Source organism: Emydura macquarii, unplaced genomic scaffold (genome assembly GCF_026122565.2).
Source record: "Emydura macquarii macquarii isolate MOO-44397 ecotype Brisbane River unplaced genomic scaffold, CSIRO-AGI_Emac_v2 contig_1447, whole genome shotgun sequence".
NCBI lineage: Eukaryota > Metazoa > Chordata > Testudines > Chelidae > Emydura > Emydura macquarii.
Window position 1 is genome coordinate 1 of NW_027131584.1, and position 18,580 is coordinate 18,580.

General features: G+C 47.4%; 1 protein-coding gene across 1 annotated transcript; it reads right to left on the bottom strand.

Annotated features, from left to right (window-relative positions):
* Positions 1-11,018: 11,018 nt before the first annotated feature.
* On the bottom strand, positions 11,019-11,996 carry LOC137156345 (olfactory receptor 52N4-like). The gene has a single exon (XM_067553065.1). It carries the CDS (start codon positions 11,955-11,957, stop codon positions 11,019-11,021), a length of 939 nt encoding a protein of 312 aa, XP_067409166.1. The 5' UTR covers positions 11,958-11,996.
* Positions 11,997-18,580: the final 6,584 nt, after the last annotated feature.

An 18,580-nucleotide genomic window follows, 5' to 3' on the forward strand; every position in this document is an offset into this window, starting at 1 on the left:
TGTGACCACCATATCTAAGCGATCCTCGTCTTGTTCGTACAGTGACACTAGCCAGGACTGCATCAGTCTGGGCCTCAATCTCGCATGTTGCACAACGTAGATGTATGTGGCCATATGCCATTGGCATTTCAGACAATGTCTTGTATAGTGGTAGGATGGTTTCTGTGACCTTCTATGATAGAGACCCTGGTCTGGAACTAGGTCTCTGGAAGGAAGGCTGTGCCCTCAACTGAGTTGAGGACTGCCCCTCTGAAATCTATTATTTAAACAGGTGAGAGAGTTAACTTCTGCACATTTATTAGTAGGCCTAACTTCTTGAAGGTTGTCCGTATCTAGCTGACTTTGGAATCCTCCCGTCCACTGATGTGGCCCTTGATGAGCCAATTGTCGAGGTGAGGGTAAAACTGGCCCCTTTCTTTCCTCAGAGATGCCACAATGACTGCAATGCACTTGTCAATTATGTGCGGGACTGCTTATAGGCCAAACGGGAGGGGAGTAAACTGATAGTGACCCTGGTTCACTATGAAATGGAGGACTCTTACATGACTCTGAAGAACTGAGATGTGAAAGTACGCATCCTTCAAGTCGAGAGCAGCATACAGTCGCCTGGATGCAGAGAACTGATAATGGAGGCCAAAGAGACCATACAAAACTTCAGCTTCTTCATGAATCTGTTGGGGTTTTGCAGGTCCTGGATGGGTCTGAGACGGTCCTTTGCTTTCGGGATTAGGAAATAGCGGGAGTAGAAAGCCTTGCCCCTCAGCTCCAGAGGAACCTCCTCTACTGCTCCCAATTTTAGGGGCGTTTGCAACTCCTGGATTAGAAGCTGCTCATGAGAAGGGTCCCAGAAGACAGATGGAGAGGGAGGGTGGGAAGGAGGGACCCAACTGCATTCTAGGGAATATCCCAGTCCTATCGTTATTAACACCCTAGTGTGTGAAGTAATATGGGCAAACCCCCTATAGTGGTCAGATAACCAGTGCAAGAAACACAGGGGGATTAGATCCAGGTACTGTTCTGGTGTGCTATCCTCAGTCATACCTACAAAAGGTCTGACTTCACCCGCATGATTTTTTTGCAGACCCAGGCCTGCCAGTTGAGGAAAGACGAGGCCTTCTCTTATAGCTCCTGCCAGAACTCCTAGCAGAGTTGTGCCTCAATTGAGACTGGTAAAAGTGAGAAAAGTGGAAGTGCTTTACCTCAGTTCCCCAGTGAATCTGAGAGAGCCAGGAATAAAAACCAGGACTCTTGACTCCCAGGTTTTAAACAATAATCATGGTTCCTCCCTGTCGAAGCATACTTCCTGTCACAGATACACAGATATTTGGGACAGGATGTGCAGAAGACACTGAAACCCCATATTCACTGCCTTTACCTTTCCTACTTTATCCATGTGCTTACACTTACACTTATGCAGAAACAGTTCCAGGAGACAGCACAGTGCCTATGCCCCAAAATCATAGAATATTACGATTGGAAACCAACGCAGTAGGACATCTAGTCCAACCTCCTGCTCAAAGCAGGACCACCCCAAATAAATCATCCCAGCTAGGGCTTTGTGAAGCCTTGCCTTCAAAACTCTAGGGATGGAGATTCCACCATTTCCCTAAGTAACCCATTGCACTGCTTCACCACCCTCCTAGAGAAAAAGTTTTTCCTAATATCCAATATACAGGTCCCCCACTGCAACCTGAGACCATTGCTCTTTGTTCTGTCATCTACAATCACTGAAAATAGTCTTGTTCCATCCTCCCTGGAACCCCCTTTCAGATAGTTAAAGGCTGCTATCAAATCCCCCATCATCTTCTCCTCTGCAGACTCAACAAGCCTAGTTCCCTCAGCTGCTCCTCATAAGTCATGTGCTCTGGCTCTCTAATCACATTTGTTCCCCTTGTTCTCGATCTGCTGGCAATGCTCCAACTAATGAAGCCCCATATGCCAATAGCCTTCTTGGCAATAAGGGCACACTGTTGACTCATACCCAGCTTTTTCTCCACTATAACCCTCAGGTGCTTCTCTGCAGAACTGCTGCCTAGCCCAACAGTCCCCGTGTGTAGCAGTGCATGGGATTCTTCCGTCCTAAGTGCAGGACTCTGTACCTGTCCTTGCTGAACTCAAAAGATTTATTTTGGCCCAATCCTCCCATTTGCTAGGTCACTCTGTATCCTACTCCTACCCTTCCTCATATCTACCACTCCCCCCCCAACTTAGTGTCATCTGCAAACTTGATGAGGGTACAATCCACCCCATCCTCCAGATCATTATTGAAGATGTTGAACAAAACTGTTCACTTCTGAGGTCATTTTATTCAACTCAAAGGTGTTTGCTACAAATCAAATTCAGCAAAATAAATCAAAGGGGAGAGGGACATTTAAGTTTAGCCTGGAACTCACCCCACTCACTGCGTATCTCTGTCATAGATCATAGAATCATAGAATATTAGAGTTGGAAGGGACCTCAGGAGGTCATCTAGTCCAACCCCCTGCTCAAAGCAGGACTAACCTCATCTATATCATCCCAACCAGGGCTTTGTCAAGCCTCACCTTAAAAACCTCTAAGGATGGAGATTCCACCACCTCCCTAGGTAACCCATTCCAGTGCTTCACCACCCTCCTAGTAAAAAAACTTTTTCCTAATGTCCAACTTAGACCTCCCGCCCTGCAACTTGAGACCGTTGCTCCTTGTTCGGTCATCTGCCACCACCGAGAACAGCCTAGCCCCATCCTCCCTGGAACCCCCTTTCAGGTAGTTAAAGGCCGCTATCAAATCCCCCCTCACTCTTCTCTTTTGCAGACTAAACAAGCCGAGTTCCCTCAGCCTCTCCTCATAAGTCTTGTGCTCCAGCCCCCTAATCATTTTGGTTGCCCTCCGCTGCACTCTCTCCAACTTGTCCACATCCTTTTTGTAGTGGGGGGCCCAAAACTGGACACAATATTCTAAATGCGGCCTCACCAATGCCGAATAGAGGGGAATAATCACTTCCCGTGACCTGCTGGCAATGCCCCTCCTAATGCAGCCCAATATGCCATTAGCCTTCTTGACAACCAGGGCACACTGCTGACTCATATCCAGCTTTTTATCCACCGTTACCCCCAGGTCCTTTTCTGCAGAGCTGCTGCCCAGCTCGTCGGTCCCCAGTCTATAGCTGTGCATGGGATTCTTCCTTCCTAAGTGGAGGACTCTGCACTTGTCCTTGTTGAATCTCATTAGATTTCTTTTGGCCCAATCCTCCAGTTTGTTTAGGTCACTCTGTACCCTATCCCTACCCTCCAGGGTATCTACCACTCCCCCCAGCTTAGTGTCGTCCGCAAACTTGCTGAGGGTGCAATCTACCCCATCCTCCAGATCATTAATAAAGATGTTGAACAAAACCGGACCCAGGACCGACCCCTGGGGCACTCCGCTTGTGACCGGTTGCCAGCTAGACACAGAGCCATTGATCACTACTCGTTGAGCCCTATGCTCTAGCCAGTTCTCTATCCATTTTATAGTCCATTCATCCAACTCATACTTCTTTAACTTGCTGATAAGAATACTGTGTGAGACAGTATCAAAAGCTTTGCTAAAGTCAAGGTATATCACATCCACCGCCTTCCCTACATCCACAGAGCCAGTCACCTCATCATAGAAAGCAAACAGGTTGGTCAGGCATGACTTTCCCTTAGTGAATCCATGTTGACTGTTCCTGATCACCTTCCTCTCCTCCAAGTGCCTTAAAATGGATTCCTTAAGGACCTGCTCCATGATTTTTCCAGGGATTGAGGTGAGGCTGACCGGTCTGTAGTTCCCTGGATCCTCTTTCCTCCCTTTTTTGAAGATGGGCACTATATTTGCTTTTTTCCAGTCATCAGGGACCTCCCCTGTTCCCACGAGCTTTCAAAGATAATAGCCAACGGCTCTGAAATCACCTCAGCCAACTCCCTCAGCACCCTCGGGTGCATTGCATCCGGCCCCATGGACTTGTGAATGTCCAATCCTTCTAAATAGTCTTGGACCTGTTCCTTCAGCACTGTGGGATGTTCGCCTCCTTCCCATTCTGTGCCACCCAGTGCAGCAGTCTGAGAGCTGATCTTGTCTGTGAAGACGGAGGCAAAAAAGACATTGAGTACCTCAGCTTTCTCCACATCCTCCATCACTAGGTCGCCTCCCTCATTCTCTAAGGGGCCCACACTTTCTCTAATCTTCCTCTTGTTGGCAACATGCCTGTAGAAACCCTTCTTGTTCCCCTTCACGTCCCTTGCTAGCTGCAACTCCAATTGTGCTTTGGCCTTCCTGATTTCATTCCTGCACGTTCGAGCAGTGTTTATATAATCCTCCCTAGTCATCTGACCAAGCTTCCACTTCTTGTAAGCTTCTTTTTTGCGTTTAAGTTCTCCAAGGACATCTTTGTTAAGCCAAGCTGTCAGGGTGTTCAAAGCTGTAGTTGCACAACGATGACAGAGCGCTCTTTCTGACATTCCACGTCTGCTCCACCTCTCCCATAAACATCCGTGCTGCTGGTCAGGCATGCCAGGAATAGCAGTTCTACTCAGGGGCTGCACAGTCCCAGCCGCACGACCCTCCTAGAGACAAACAAACAGAGCCAGCGTTGCTTTCCCTCCCGGCACGGGATCCACAGCTACTCCTCACAGTCCCCTGTCCTCATCTCCTGCTCTAGATGGAAGAGAATTTACACAGATGAGTAACCCCAGCAATGCACTGAATGTGGGAAAAGCTTAGGTGGAAGTCACACCTTTAATGGCTGTCAAGGAATGTACATGGTGAGATTCCAGCAAATTCTATTCTCTATCGTTTGTTGTCCCCTGGCAGATGGAACTGTTGATCAAGAGAGACTTCTGGCAGAGACTGACAAGGGTGACAATAGTTCTGAGCTGGGATGTTGTTGTTGGCACCTCTGTTTGGAAGTGTAGAATGGCTTTTCCATAAATGCTACTATTATTTCTCTGTTACGATACTGAAGTTGCATTTAGAATAACAGAGATACTTCTTCATATCCTCACCTAAGTCTCAATTATGGCCCATCCCCACTTTGCTCTCTTTTAGTTATTAACACAGGCATGTTGTATCTTTCCCTTCCTACTTACGCTTTAATTCCAATATGTAATGACCTTTCTATGGGCTTCAGAGTTCTTTTAAAGTTGTACTGAGCTCTCTAAAAATTAAACGGCCCATGCTCTGATTTGACTGTTTACCCCTCCCTCCTCTGATAGCATTTCAAAGTGTACATTTTAAGAGATACACTCTGTAATATTTTTTCCCCATGGTGGAGATAGAAGAAAATGTATTATCCATCTGCTCCTTTGGACTCATCCTCGGTATCGTTGTGTTAGCGATTCTCTTTCTTGGCTTTTCTTCTCTATGTTTAATTTCTTGCTGCTCTCTGTTTTGGCTCATGGCATCCGTGTGACTCCTCCTGGGGTCAGGGAAACCCTGCCCTAGATTTAGTACTGTGAGAGTTTTAACCCCTTCACTCTTCTCCCGTATGCCGTATTGCAGGCCTCGATGAATGAAGACAAACCTAGCCAGGAAACCACTCTTACCAGATTTGCCTGTCACCTTGGGTTATGTTAATTTATTAGGGCTACCTTTCTGGAAGGGGGTGTGTGTGATTTTATTAATGCACTGCTTGTGTTACTTGTGTGTTCATATGGCTACAAGTCGCCTCCCAATGCAGCTATCCTGCAGGACCTAAGGTTTTCAGGGCTGGGTTCCTCCAGCCCCAGATTCAAATAAACCTCTCACAGATACACACACACATTCCAGATTAACCGAGTGCGTCTGAGCAGACGGGGCTATCAGCACTCTCAACTGACCCCTTATATGTCCCTGGGCTCAGCAGGCTGGGTCAAACAGCACTTTTCAGCTCACACCCTCATACACCCCTGGATTCCCTAGGCTAGGCAGAGCAGCACTTCTCAGCTGCCTCCCCCCTCACTTTACAATTATTCTAGCAGTAACCCCCTTGGTGAGCAAACCACATAAGATTTCTGGACACTCCAGGGATCTTTGACTTAGGTAAAAGAAGCGTTGCTGCAAAGCAAGCTAAGGAAGCCAAGAACACAAAGGAGTAAATGCAGTTTGGAGAGAGAGAAAGTGGCAACCAGCTTAATCATAACCGTTATTTTATTGCCAGGTGTATAAAACTTATAATACTAAAAGTAATACCATACAGAGAAAAAAAAATCAAATGCTTACAGTACTACACAATTACAGTTGGGATATTGGAGAAAGTTAGCCCAGGTTTGATTACAAAAGTAGGAAGTTATACCTGGAGTCAGAGAGAGAGAGGGATAGAAAGAGTGTTGAGGGAAAAAGAGGGAGGTCTGACCACTCCCTGCAGCTCAGAGGTTCCCAGGAGACTGGCTGTTCAGCTTAGGGGCTGGAGCACTTGAGACAGGCAGAGCCCCCAACATGATCAGTCAGGGAGAGGGGAAGTTCCAGTGGAACTGATGCAGAATTTGGATCCAGGCCTCAGGACAGGGGTTTGAACTTGGGTATGGGTTTTTGTAGACCCCAGGTTTGTTTATGGGTAAACAATGTCTCAAGGAAGTATCCCAGAGTGGTTTTCTTTATGCTGGACAATAGGAGCTGATCACTCCTGGCTATGGGCCCTGTTCCTTGAGGGAGTACACAATGCAATCAGGCAGATTCAGTGTTTTGCATATCAATAACTAGAATGGTCTGATAACTGCGGAGCTGGGTGTGTACAGGTGCGAGTTCATTTACATCAAGAGCAGAGATCTCCCATCATGCAATGTGTCCCTGCTTTGGAGCTTGGCTGTCCATTCACTAGGCTTATTCTTGTTCCATCTTAGATGTAGATGAGGCTTCTGTTCTCCATTCGATGTGCTAATTGAGATGCCTCCTTTTCACATCTTTGATGTAGATGAGGCTAGGGGCATTGTCTTCCACTGCCTTTTAATCTTGAGATGCCTTTGGTTTCTGGTTCAAGCAGGCTTTGGTTTCTGGTTCAAGCAGAGAGGCGGGGGGATTTAGGTGAGTGTGCTCTGCTGAGACAGAGGGTTCATAAATGTAGATCTCAGTAATGAGAAGGGACAGCAGGACAAGGAACTGCCCACGCGAGCGATTTATTCAAGCAGCACCCAAGCTATGAGGGTTACAAATCTAAGGCTATTATTACAACACTTCGAACTGCTGGAAGTACAAATCAGGGATTCAGACGCTTACCACAAAGAGGATGGGGAGGCCCATTCTTCCACCCTATGAAGCGAGTTGCAACCAGGGAACCAAGCTGCCCGGGGCATCTGCTAGTACCTCGATGGATCCATGGAGAGCCTCAACAGGGCGGTGCCCGGGGATCCCTATTATACTCCTCATCCCCTACTCCAAGCAATGGGCTTCACCTAGCAATAGGTTACGTATGTCTCAATCCACTTGGGGATTGGGCCTTAAAACATGTTTTCTGTTAGTCTATTGGCAATTGGCTAGGGACCATCCCAATAAGCTGATGTTAGGTATTTCATAGCAGAAGCTAACCTTTACCTGGTCTAAAACTGGCCCTGTGGCTAGATGTTTACTGCTGATACTAACCAGGGTCTTCCCAGACCCAGTAGGTAGTTCCTTTTATCCTCTCAGGGCTTTCCAGAGGGTATTTCCAAGCCAGGCCCATAAGAGGCCTGTTAATGCTCTTAAGCCTGCTATAGATTTTAGGGCCTAGTCTTGCCAAACTAAGCTGTCCTCGCGTTACAATAATCTTGCATGCCCTACAGTGATCCAGAAAGAGTAGGGGTTTTGCGCCCTGGTTCCCCAAGAACACAGAGCTGCCCGGTAACACCACTTCTATTTCTTATCCAAGGTCCCCTAAGGTAGGCTGTGACTTCATTCAGCACCTTTCTCTTTGAAGTTCTAGTTGCTAAACCTTGAAAGATCTGCACTTTGTGCCTTCCTAAATTCTCTGCCGTCTTCTCTGTCTCTTCTCAAAATCTGCCTACTTTGCTCAAAGTACTGTAATGCTACTCTCACGTCTCTTTGTATGGGTTGGGGGAATATAATACTCTGAACTCTACCAATAAGTGTTTCTGAGTCATCTCACATCTTTAGGAAGGTACAGAAGGCATGCTTTAGAAATGGAATGGGTTCATCTTTGACTCCACCTTAAAGGACAGCCCTAAACCTTATTTTAATTCTTCTTTCTTGGCGCTCTCTCTCTCTTCTACCTTTTCTGCAAGATCATTTTTTCTTTCAGGCAGTTCAATTTTACTCTGTAAGAGTGTTCCAAATTCCATGCACTGCCTCATGCCTTTTTCTCAGAGCTATGGGACGCTGAACAGTTTGAAACCCTTCTCAGAGATTCGTTATTGGCCTGGATTATTTGACAGACTTGCCTGGTAATGATACACTTCACTTCTTACAGTTCCCAAGGAGTAGAAGTGCCTTTGATAGGCCGTGCTCTTAGAAACTTAGGTGGCTGGGCTCTCTCTTTCCAGGGTCAGGGAAATCCTACACTTCAACACACTTAATATGGACTTCCTTTCCACGCTATCACTAGAATCTATCCCCGTTTTCCCCGATTCTGACATGCACTAGCTGTACTTTTTTTGTCATGCGGGCGGGGTATGGAATTTGTGCACTTTTTGTCAAGATTAAGATGTTTGGCTGCAGGGCTGGATTAACCTTTTGCGTGCCCAGTGCCAAACATATTTGTGGGCCCCCATGTGGAATGACTGTAAAAGATGAGAGATCGCACTGAAGTTGTCTTTGACACAGCACACAGCGGTACAAGATTTATTTACAAGTTTAAGTTGCTGATGGAGGTAGCTGCCACTAGGGTACCAGCAATGGTAGCCCTGCAGTAAATAGAATACACACATCTATACATAAAATAAATAACTAGAGCAGTCACCATGTGCAGTGGTTTGGTTTTTATTTACAATGATGAAAATGTCTTCAGATTTTTCGGCATGACTTTGCTGCAGCAAATGTTTCAATTAAACTGGAGAAGTCTACAGAGTTTGCCAGCTGCGAATGAATGCATAACAGAGTACGACTAAGTCTTTCTTGAACCGTTGTAGCACCTAGAGCACTTTTTGTCCTTTTTAAATACAAAAAAGACCATTCACCACTGCAGTGTGGGACTGGTAATGCCGGGTTAATACACAGGGCAGTAACGACATTTGGAAAGGCTGTTTCCAAATTATTCATGTTCATTATTTTTAGCATTTGCAGTGGGGTAGGCAGATCTTGTGACAACGGCTTGGAGGCAAGTTGCTTTACAAGCGAGCACCTCTGTACCTGTTATTTAAACACCTCTTCATGTAGGTCACTGGACTAGAATTCGGTTAAACTTCTGGGATACTCTAACAGCACTACACTCAAGGTCACCTGTTAACAATGGAAAACGTTTGTTTTATTTCTGGATATACCTGAAATCTTCTGTTGAGATGGATGAGAAGTGAGTTAGTTGCAGAGGAGCAGCCAATCAGGGGCCAGAAGGGCCATACTCATATAAAAGAAAGCAGCAGAGGCAGAGCCTTCCTTCAGTTGCTGCCTGGATCTTGAAGAAGGAGGACCTGATGTCTGGCTAGCTAGAAGATCACCAGTGCTGGAGACAGCTCACTGCAGACAGAACTGAGGGCAAGGAAGGCTGCCAAAGACCGGGTGCCTGACTGGGCAGAAGAGTGGCAGGACCATGGACACGTCAGTGCGAGCATGCTGAGCCCAGGGGACTGAGCCCAGAACCTAGCCAGACCAGGTGAAGGTACCGTGATGGGCCCTGCTGCTCTGGTTTCAGACTGAGGTCAGGGAAGGCTGCTGAAAGGAGAGAGACTAACTGAGAGAACCGAGATGGGCCCTGTTGGGTTGTCGATGAAGGCAGTGCCCCCAGGAAGGCGACCTTAGTGCTATAGCCCATTAGCAGGACCATGAAAAGAACTAGAGTCTGTGTAACCTGGAAGGGGGACAGCGTGTGTGACTCGGCCGGAGGGTGGAGTCACCAATGACCCGCCAAGAGAACCATCGGTCAGAAGGGCCTGTGAGCGGTGGGTGGCATCCATTTTAACACCTAAGAAAGGCTAGGGGCCATTAGGGAAACAGAAGCTATGTAGGGGACAAGACAACATTCACTTCTGGGAGCACAAGTTGAGTACACGGGAAGTGGCAGCTCTGTGTGTTGGGTGAGTGCCATGGTATCTAGCCAGCCCATCGGGTGTAGTCCGCGAGGTCTGAGATTCTGGTGACATCCACCAAGAACAACTCCAACCAAGCCTCGGTTATTCCAATCACATCGTAGTTTGTCGTCTGTGCCAAGACTTCCAATTCCTTCTGCTTTTTTCCCCAGGCTTTATGTACAGACATCTAAGATAACTAATCGATTGCCCTACTTTCTGAGTATGAATCAGAAATGGAAATGCCACAGTTTCTAAGAGAGCCCTGTGCGGGACTAGCCCTCCAGTACGGCATGTGCCTGGTGACTCCCACTGTCTTTTGTTTATTTTGTCCCCAGTCTGTGTGCAATGTGTGTACCAAAATAAACCGATAATGGAGGGTAGATTTCATGGCTTTGGGAGGGACCAAGCAGAGGGGAAAACTCCGAGTGGCTGCTAGGTAAGAATTCAGAGAGACTGATTTGGGAAGACTCAGGACTGGAAGGGATTGTTGGAGCCTGCAGGCTGGCAGAGTTAGGGACCTTGTGATAGCAGAGAGGAGGAAAAGAGTCAAAGATGGAGGAGGGCTGAGGGCTGAGGGCTGAGAGCTTGTGAAATATCATCAGCTTTGGTGGTCTGGAAGTCACAGAAAGGCCGAGTGACAGCGTGTGTGGGGCAAGGGGATGACAGGTGATTGTGAAAGAGATCAGGTGATGGTCAGAGAGATGGAACTTAGCAATGGAGAGGGCAGTGCATAGTGATGGAGTGATAAGACAACATGTGTAAGGAATTTCTGAAACAGGGAACTTCTACAAGGCTGAGTTCAACCAACTAGGGGCAGAGCACCTTTGATTAACGAGGAGACATACTTTCCCCCTCCTGTCATGCTGGTTTAAAGTCAGTGGCCCCAGGCGATCACATTCTGCAGATGTATTTTCCCACTTTGTCACGAAGCTCTTTAGTTTTGACCCCATAAATGATAGGATTCAGCATGGGGGGCAAAGAGTGATGGAGGTTGGTCAAGAGGAAGTGAACGTGGGCAACGATGCCCTGACCGAACCTGTGTGTCAGGACGGCATAGAGGAAGGGAGTATAAGACATCAGCATCACACAGATGTGAGCTGTGCAGGTGTTGAGGGCTTTCTGGTGAGCTTTCTTTGAGGAGATTCTGAGGACGGCCCTGATGATCAGCCCGTAGGTTAGTCCAATGAGTGTCAGGTCTAACCCGATGGTCATTAATATTATCACCAGTGTATATATCTCATTTACTCTGGTATCCCCACATGAGATCTTCAACACAGCCATGTACTCACAGTACGTGTGGGGGATAACACGGTTGGTGCAGAATGGCAGCCTCCGCAGTAGCAGGGGCGCTGGCAGAACCCAGAGAACAGCTCGTATCAAACCCACTAGCCCTAGCTTAGTGATTCGTGTGTTGGTGAGGATGGTGTCATATCTCAGAGGGTCACATATGGCAACATAGCGATCGAAGGCCATTGTCACGAGGACGGCTGATTGTGTAGCATTAAACAGGTAAAGGAAGAACATCTGGGTAAGGCAGCCATCCATACTGATGTCTTTGAAACTGAACCAAAATATGCACAGTGCCTTTGGCACGACACAGGTAGACATGCCGATGTCTGTGAACGCCAGCATGCAGAGCAGCAGGTACATGGGCTTGTGCAGTGTCTCCTCTTTGGTGACAACAAAGAGAACCGTGAAATTTCCCAACAGGCTGATGATGTAGAATGTAGAGAAAGGGATGGAAATCCAGATGTGGGCAGCTTCCAGTCCAGGGATGCCATTTAAGATGAATGTTAGTGGGATGGAGGGGGTGAGGTTGAAAGCTGACATGAATTGGTCGAGTCGCCGATCAGGCTCAGAAATACTCAGATGCCTGTGAAGGGAGAGAAGCCCAGCGAAGGGGTTACACACGTGATAACAAATAACAGTTTAAATATTTTATAGTTCCAACAATTTAGAAAGGGGGGTGAGCAGTAAGGTGAGTACATTATTCCCCTCTAGACGGCAGTGGTAAGGCAACATTTGGTGTATTGTGTCCAGTTTTGAGTCCCCCACCACAGGAAGGAAGGGGAGAAATTAGAGAGAGTCCAGTGGAGGACAACAAAAATTATTAGGGGGCTGGGGCACATGACTTATAAGGAGCAGCTGAGGGAACTCAGAGGGAATGTGCACAAAGAACAGCAAATATGGTAGGCATCCAACTTGGCTTAACAAAGAAGTCTTTGGTGAACTTAAACACAAAAAAGGGGAAGCTTGGTCAGATGACTAGGGAGGATTATAAAAATGCTGATCGAACATACAGGAATGAAATCAGGAAGGCCAAAGCACAATTGGAGCTGCAGCTAGCAATAGACATGAAGGGGAACAAGAAGGGTTTCTACAGGTGTGTTACCAACAAGAGGAAGATTAGGGAAAGTGTAAGCCCCTTACAGAATGTGGGAGGCAACCTAGTGACAGAGGATGTGGAGAAAGCTGAGGTACTCAATGCCTTTGTCGCCTCTGTCTTCACAGACAAGGTCAGTTCCCAGACTGCTGCACTGGGCGGCACAGAATGGGAAGGAGGTGAACATCCTGCAGTGCTGAAGGAACAGGTCCAAGACTATTTAGAAAGATTGGACATACACAAGTCCATGGGGCCGGATGCAATGCACCCGAGGGTGCTGAGGGAGTTGGCTAAGGTGATTTCAGAGCCATTGGCTATTATCTTTGAAAGCTCGTTCCAGTTGGGGGAGGTCCCTGTTGATTGGAAAAAGGCAAATATAGTGCCCATCTTCAAGAAAGGGAAGAAAGAGGCTCCACGGAACTACAGACCGGTCAGCCTCACCTCAATCCCTGGAAAAATCATGGAGCAGGTCCTCAAGGAATCCATTTTAAGGTACTTGGAAGAGAGGAAGGTGATCAAGAACAGTCAACATGGATTCACCAAGGGAAAGTCATGCCTGACCAACCTGATTGCCTTCTATGATGAGGTGACTGGCTCTGTGGATGTAGGGAAGGTGGTGGACGTGATATACCTTGACTTTAGCAAAGTTTTTGATACTGTCTCTCACAGTATTCTTATCAGCAAGTTAAGGAAGTATGGGTTGGATGAATGGACTATAAAATGGATAGAGAACTGGCTAGAGCATAGGGCTCAACGAGTAGTGATGAAAGGCTCCATGTCTAGCTGGCAACCGGTCACAAGCGGAGTGCCTCCAGGGGTCGGTCCTAGGGCCGGTTTTGTTCAACATCCTCATTAATAATCTGGAGGATGGGGTAGATTGCACCCTCAGCAAGTGGGCAGATGACACTAAGCTGGGGGGAGTGGTAAATACACTAGAAGGTAGGGATAGGATACAGAGGGACCTAGACAAACTGGAGGATTGGGCCAAAAGAAATCTGATGAGGTTCAACAAGGACAAGTGCAGAGTCCTGCGCTTAGGACGGAAGAATCCCATGCACAGCTACAGACTCAGGAAGGATGAGCTAGGCAGCTGTTCTGCAGAAAAGGACCTGGGGATAACAATGGATAAGAAGCTGGATATGAGTCAGCAGTGTGCCCTAGTTGCCAAGAAGGCTAATAGCATATTGGGTTGTGTTAGAAGGAGCATTGCCAGCAGATTGCGGGAAGTGATTATTCCTCTCTATTCGGCACTGGTGAGGTTGCATTTGGAGTATTGTGTCCAGTTTTCATCCCCCCACTACAAAAAGCATGTGGAGAAGTTGAAGAGAGTCCAGCAGAGGGCAACAAAAATGATAAGGGAGCTGGAGCAAAAGACTTATGAGGAGAGGCTGAGGGAACTAGGCTTGTTTAGTCTGAAGATGAGAAGAACGACGGGGGAGTTGATAGCTGCCTTCAACTACCTGAAGCATTGTTCCATGCAACTAGGCTGTTCTCAATAGTAGCAGATGATGGAATTAGGAATAAAAGTCTCAAATTGCACTGGAGGAGGTGTTGGTTGGATATGAGGAAAATCTTTTTCAGAAGGAGGGTGGTGAAGCACTGAAATGGGTTACCTCGGGATGTGATGGAATCTCCATCCTTTGAGGTTTTCAAGGCCCGGCATGAAAAAGACCTGGCTGGGATGATTTAGTCTTGTTCTCTTTTTGAGTCTGGGGTTGGATTAGACGACCTCCTGAGGTCCCTTTCAAACCTAGTATTCTACGATTTTCATATGGCAGCAAATTATTTCGGCCATAGTCCAGTCCAGAGATGTTCTCAGAGGGAGCTCAGCAAGCCCAGTGAACGAGGAGCATGATGGGAGATGACATTCTATGTCAATAAGTGAAACATATACACCTAATGAGGGGAATAGCTTGAACCCCTCAAACATCTTAGAAGGTTCTAATTTAACTATATGAACTCAGGGCAGGGACCTGGTGTAATGGTTTACAGGGAGAGGACATTTGACTAGACGAACCATAGAAATACACGTTATCGTGACAGGCTGGGACTTTGTGCTGTGTTACTTTCCTTCTTTCTTTTGGTAAGACACGTTCTTAAAGACATCTGGCTTTGTCTGAGACAAGAGAAGTACAGTGGTTTCGTTATTCTGCCTTGTTAACTGACAAGGATGGGAAGCAGTGACTCAGAACAAGATTGGGGAGGCATGAAGGGGGAATTAGCTAAACATGAGCTCCCTGCGTGACCCTGTGGCCAAAAGTGTTAACGTGATCTTAGCATGATAAACAGGGGAATATCAAGTAGAGGGAGAGAAGTTATTTACCTCTTTCTTTGGCACTGGTGCAACTGCTGCTGGAAGAATGTGTCCGGTTCTTGTGTCCACAATTAAAGTTGGATGTTCATCCACTGAAGAGGATTCAGAGAAGATTCAGAAGAATGTTTAAAGACTAGAAATCCTGCCTTACAGTGATAGACACAAAATGCTCAATCTGTTTAATGTAAGAGAGATGGTTAAGGGGTGACGATAACAGTCTACAAGTACCCACAGGGAACAAATAATGAATAATGGGCTTTTCAGGCTAGCATAGAAAGCTCTAACACCATCCAATGCCTGGAAGTTGAAGTTGGACAATTTCTGTCTATAAATAATGTGTAAACCTTTTAAACAGGGAATAATTAACCGTTGGAGCAATTCACCAAGGGTCATGGCAGATTCTCCATCTCTGAGAATTTCTAATCCAAGGTTGGATGTTTCTCTATAAACACTGTTCGAGGAATTCCTTGGGGGCAGGTCTCTGGCCTGTGCTGTACAGATCAGACTAGGTGATCACAGTGGTAACTTCTGGCCTGGGGCTCTGTGAACAGCTGGAGGCATTTTGTCTGCAAGCTGGTGCCTGAGCATAAGTGAAGGCATTTTTTTTTTTAGTCATGACAGTGCTGAATTTATTCCCACGGGGAAAAAGTCTCATGTGACTTTGAAGCTTTGAAAACGACACTCTAGGCGTGTTTTTCACAGGTGTGAGGCTTCCTGTGAGCTACTGCATGAAAGAACATTTCAGATAAGAAAAATACTGACATTACCGCAGAAAATCTGCACCTTGAGGAATGTATGTACAACTGTCCTATTAATGGCAAACAGAGCTGGCTAACAAATTATCCCATAGAGTGCCGGGTGCAGCGTCTGTGTCCCAGTGGCTCATGATCCAGAACTGCCAGCTCTTGTTATATACCGTGGACACTTCTCAGCTTGCTCGTTGTTGCTGTGTAGTGGCCACCGAAGCCCCACCCAGTGTGTGTGTGGGAGCAACAAGAGCAGCAGCACAGGTGCCTTGGCATCTGCTGCTCGGGGTGTGACGTTCCTCACCTTAGAGACACCGTCACCTTTTTCCCCCTAGGAAAGGGAGCAGCTGGGACGGGGGCACCTCACCCCTGCACAGGAAAAGTTGTGGGGAGCTTGGGGTGGTTCAGAGGCTGTGGGAGCCACGGGTGACTGGGAAGCCTGGAGAAGATGCTTGTGCCCAGCGTAGTGTTGGAATCAGAGCAGCCTGGGATGGGGAAGGCGATTATAGACAGGTTCAGATCCGATGGGAGACGGAACCAGCTGAGGAGCCAAGATCAATGGTTCTTTCCACTGGGGAAATGCCCGAAGCTCTGTAATTAACATTCAAGAACCATTTAAAAAATTTTTTTAAAAAAATGAGTAAAGGTTGTGACATCCAGGCTGCAATTCTCTGGCTCGCCTGGGGAAAGAGGCCCGGAGACCTGCCCAGACACATTCGGGGACAGGAAAGCTCCCAGTACTGGCCTGGTGAGCCACTACCCACTGATGTCGGTCAGCGAGGACGCCATGTTAATTACCATAAGGCGGGAAGCGGACAGGGAAGCGGACAGTCATGTATCAAACGGCACACTATCCGCCATGGGGCTCATAGCAGGCTGTCACGTACACTGCGGTGTAATTCTCTCAAAATCACTCTCCCTGGGTAGAACCAGAAGGGGGTGGTAAGAGTACTCCTTGGACTTTAATAAAAACCTTTCTGAACCGTTGGACAGCGCTTCAGATGACCCGGATGCCAACCGTCCCTGATAGCCCACCGAAGCCTGTCAGACTCTGCTGATGTGGCGGTGTTAATTGGCGGTGACTGGGTGAGTCGTCTCTAGATGCGGTTGTTGCTCCCCTGCTCCCTAATAAAATTAGTTTTGCATAAGCTTTGCCTGTCGGATCTCATCTTTCGGACCACACCTGGGACCAACAATCAGAAGAAAAATTGAATTTGAGCAGTGCTGCCCGCCTGTCTGTGCCCCCACTCCCTGCCCCCACAAGCCCCAGCACTGCCATATAGTGATCCCACTCACCCAGGACCAGCACCAGGTGCCGGACACACCACACAGTGACAGCTCGTACAAATATCTACACAGCCTGGGTTAAACTCTGGGTCTGGCTGCATCAGGGAAAGGGGGGATGGAGGAGGAGCAGCCTGCACAGCCTGTCCGGGGGTGAAGGGAACCCCAGCAGCAGCTCAGCGTGTGCAGGGAAGAGGAGAGGGACAGACCCGAGGGGAGGGGAGAGAGGACGTGGAGACTAAAAGTAGCCAGCACGAGTAACTCTTCCTCAAAACAACACAAAGCTTTAGCGTATTCCCTCCAGTTAGAAAAGCAACATCAGGAAGTTGTGTCTGGGTTTCTGTGTTGGCAATTGCTGAAGATGCCATGACGCTGTTGTGGGACTGGTCATAGGAGGAGGGATGGGCTGGATGGGGAAGGTGTCAGAGATTATCTACTACAGTGTGCACACATTACATTGCAGCCTGAGACACCCCTGCCTGGGGAGATTGCAGGAGGGCTAGTTATACCTCTTTGGTGTGTGAAATAGGCAGGATGTCCATTCCCTATTTCACCCTGTCTCAGGACTCTGTGCCACTGTGACCTGGATACAGTACATCCTGCACCACCCACACAAACAGTGTGTGTGCCTGGATCTCCCCCAGTGAGATTTCCAACACTGCCTGCTTTCCTCTAAGTCAAAGACATGCTTTTATTTTTACTGCATTTTTGTGCATCTCGTCTTCTACAGAAACAGAGAGGCAGGGGAAGGGAAAGAGCAGACCACTCCCAAAAATTGTCACCCTAATTGTTTTGAACCTCTCAGCTGTAGGTTTAAGATTTCAGCTACTCTCCGCTCAGCTCTTCTCTAGCCTGAATGAGCTCACCCATCCTTAGAGGCCGTACGACGACTCCAGTTGGAGTCACTGGAGGCTCATGGCTGGTGACAATCAGACCTTTTATTTAAGTCCCTAAATGTGGAGTTCAGGTGACAACCTGTCCCTGATGGGAGTTTTACCATTGATCTCATTGGGACCAAGATGTCACCTTTAGTATTGAGCTTTAGTTTCCCCCTGCTGTAAAAATCCTGGTTACAGGTCCTGCAGCAGGGAGATCTATTCTGTTACGGTGCTGAAAGAGTCTGAAGGAAGACCCCCGTTTCTGTGGCATGCTGAGACCAGGCGTGAAAGGTGAGGATTTCCAAACACAGGGGCTCTGATTTTGCTCTCAGTGATGCAGGTGTCAATCTAGGGTAAGACACTGAAGGCAGAAGGTGAGAGCAGGATCTGGCCAGCATGTAAAACCCTGTGTGACCCATTCGTATCCTACAATTTGGGTATCACAAATACCCACTGCAGAGGTTCTGGCTACACTTCTTAACCTGGCAGTAAAGTGGCTGAATTGTAGAACTTGAGCATAGAAGAGAAAAAACTCCACAGACTAGAAAAAGGGAGATACCGCGACAGATGGAGGGATACAGCAAGAGACAAGGAAATTATCTTAAAGAAAATATTTGTCTGAACTATTTCCAGTAAATCTTCAGTTCCAGTTTTAAATCCCTTCATATTCTGACAATATTAAGCAGTTCACATCTCCGTGCTGGAGAATTCCTGCCCAGATTATTCTTGAGCCCTTAGCACTATTTCAGAAACAGGCAACTCACCAGAATCCCACGCAGCCGAGAGACGAAATCTCCTTACTGCGACCCAAGAATGAGGGTAAGAATCTCACGTCTGACACTCACGCA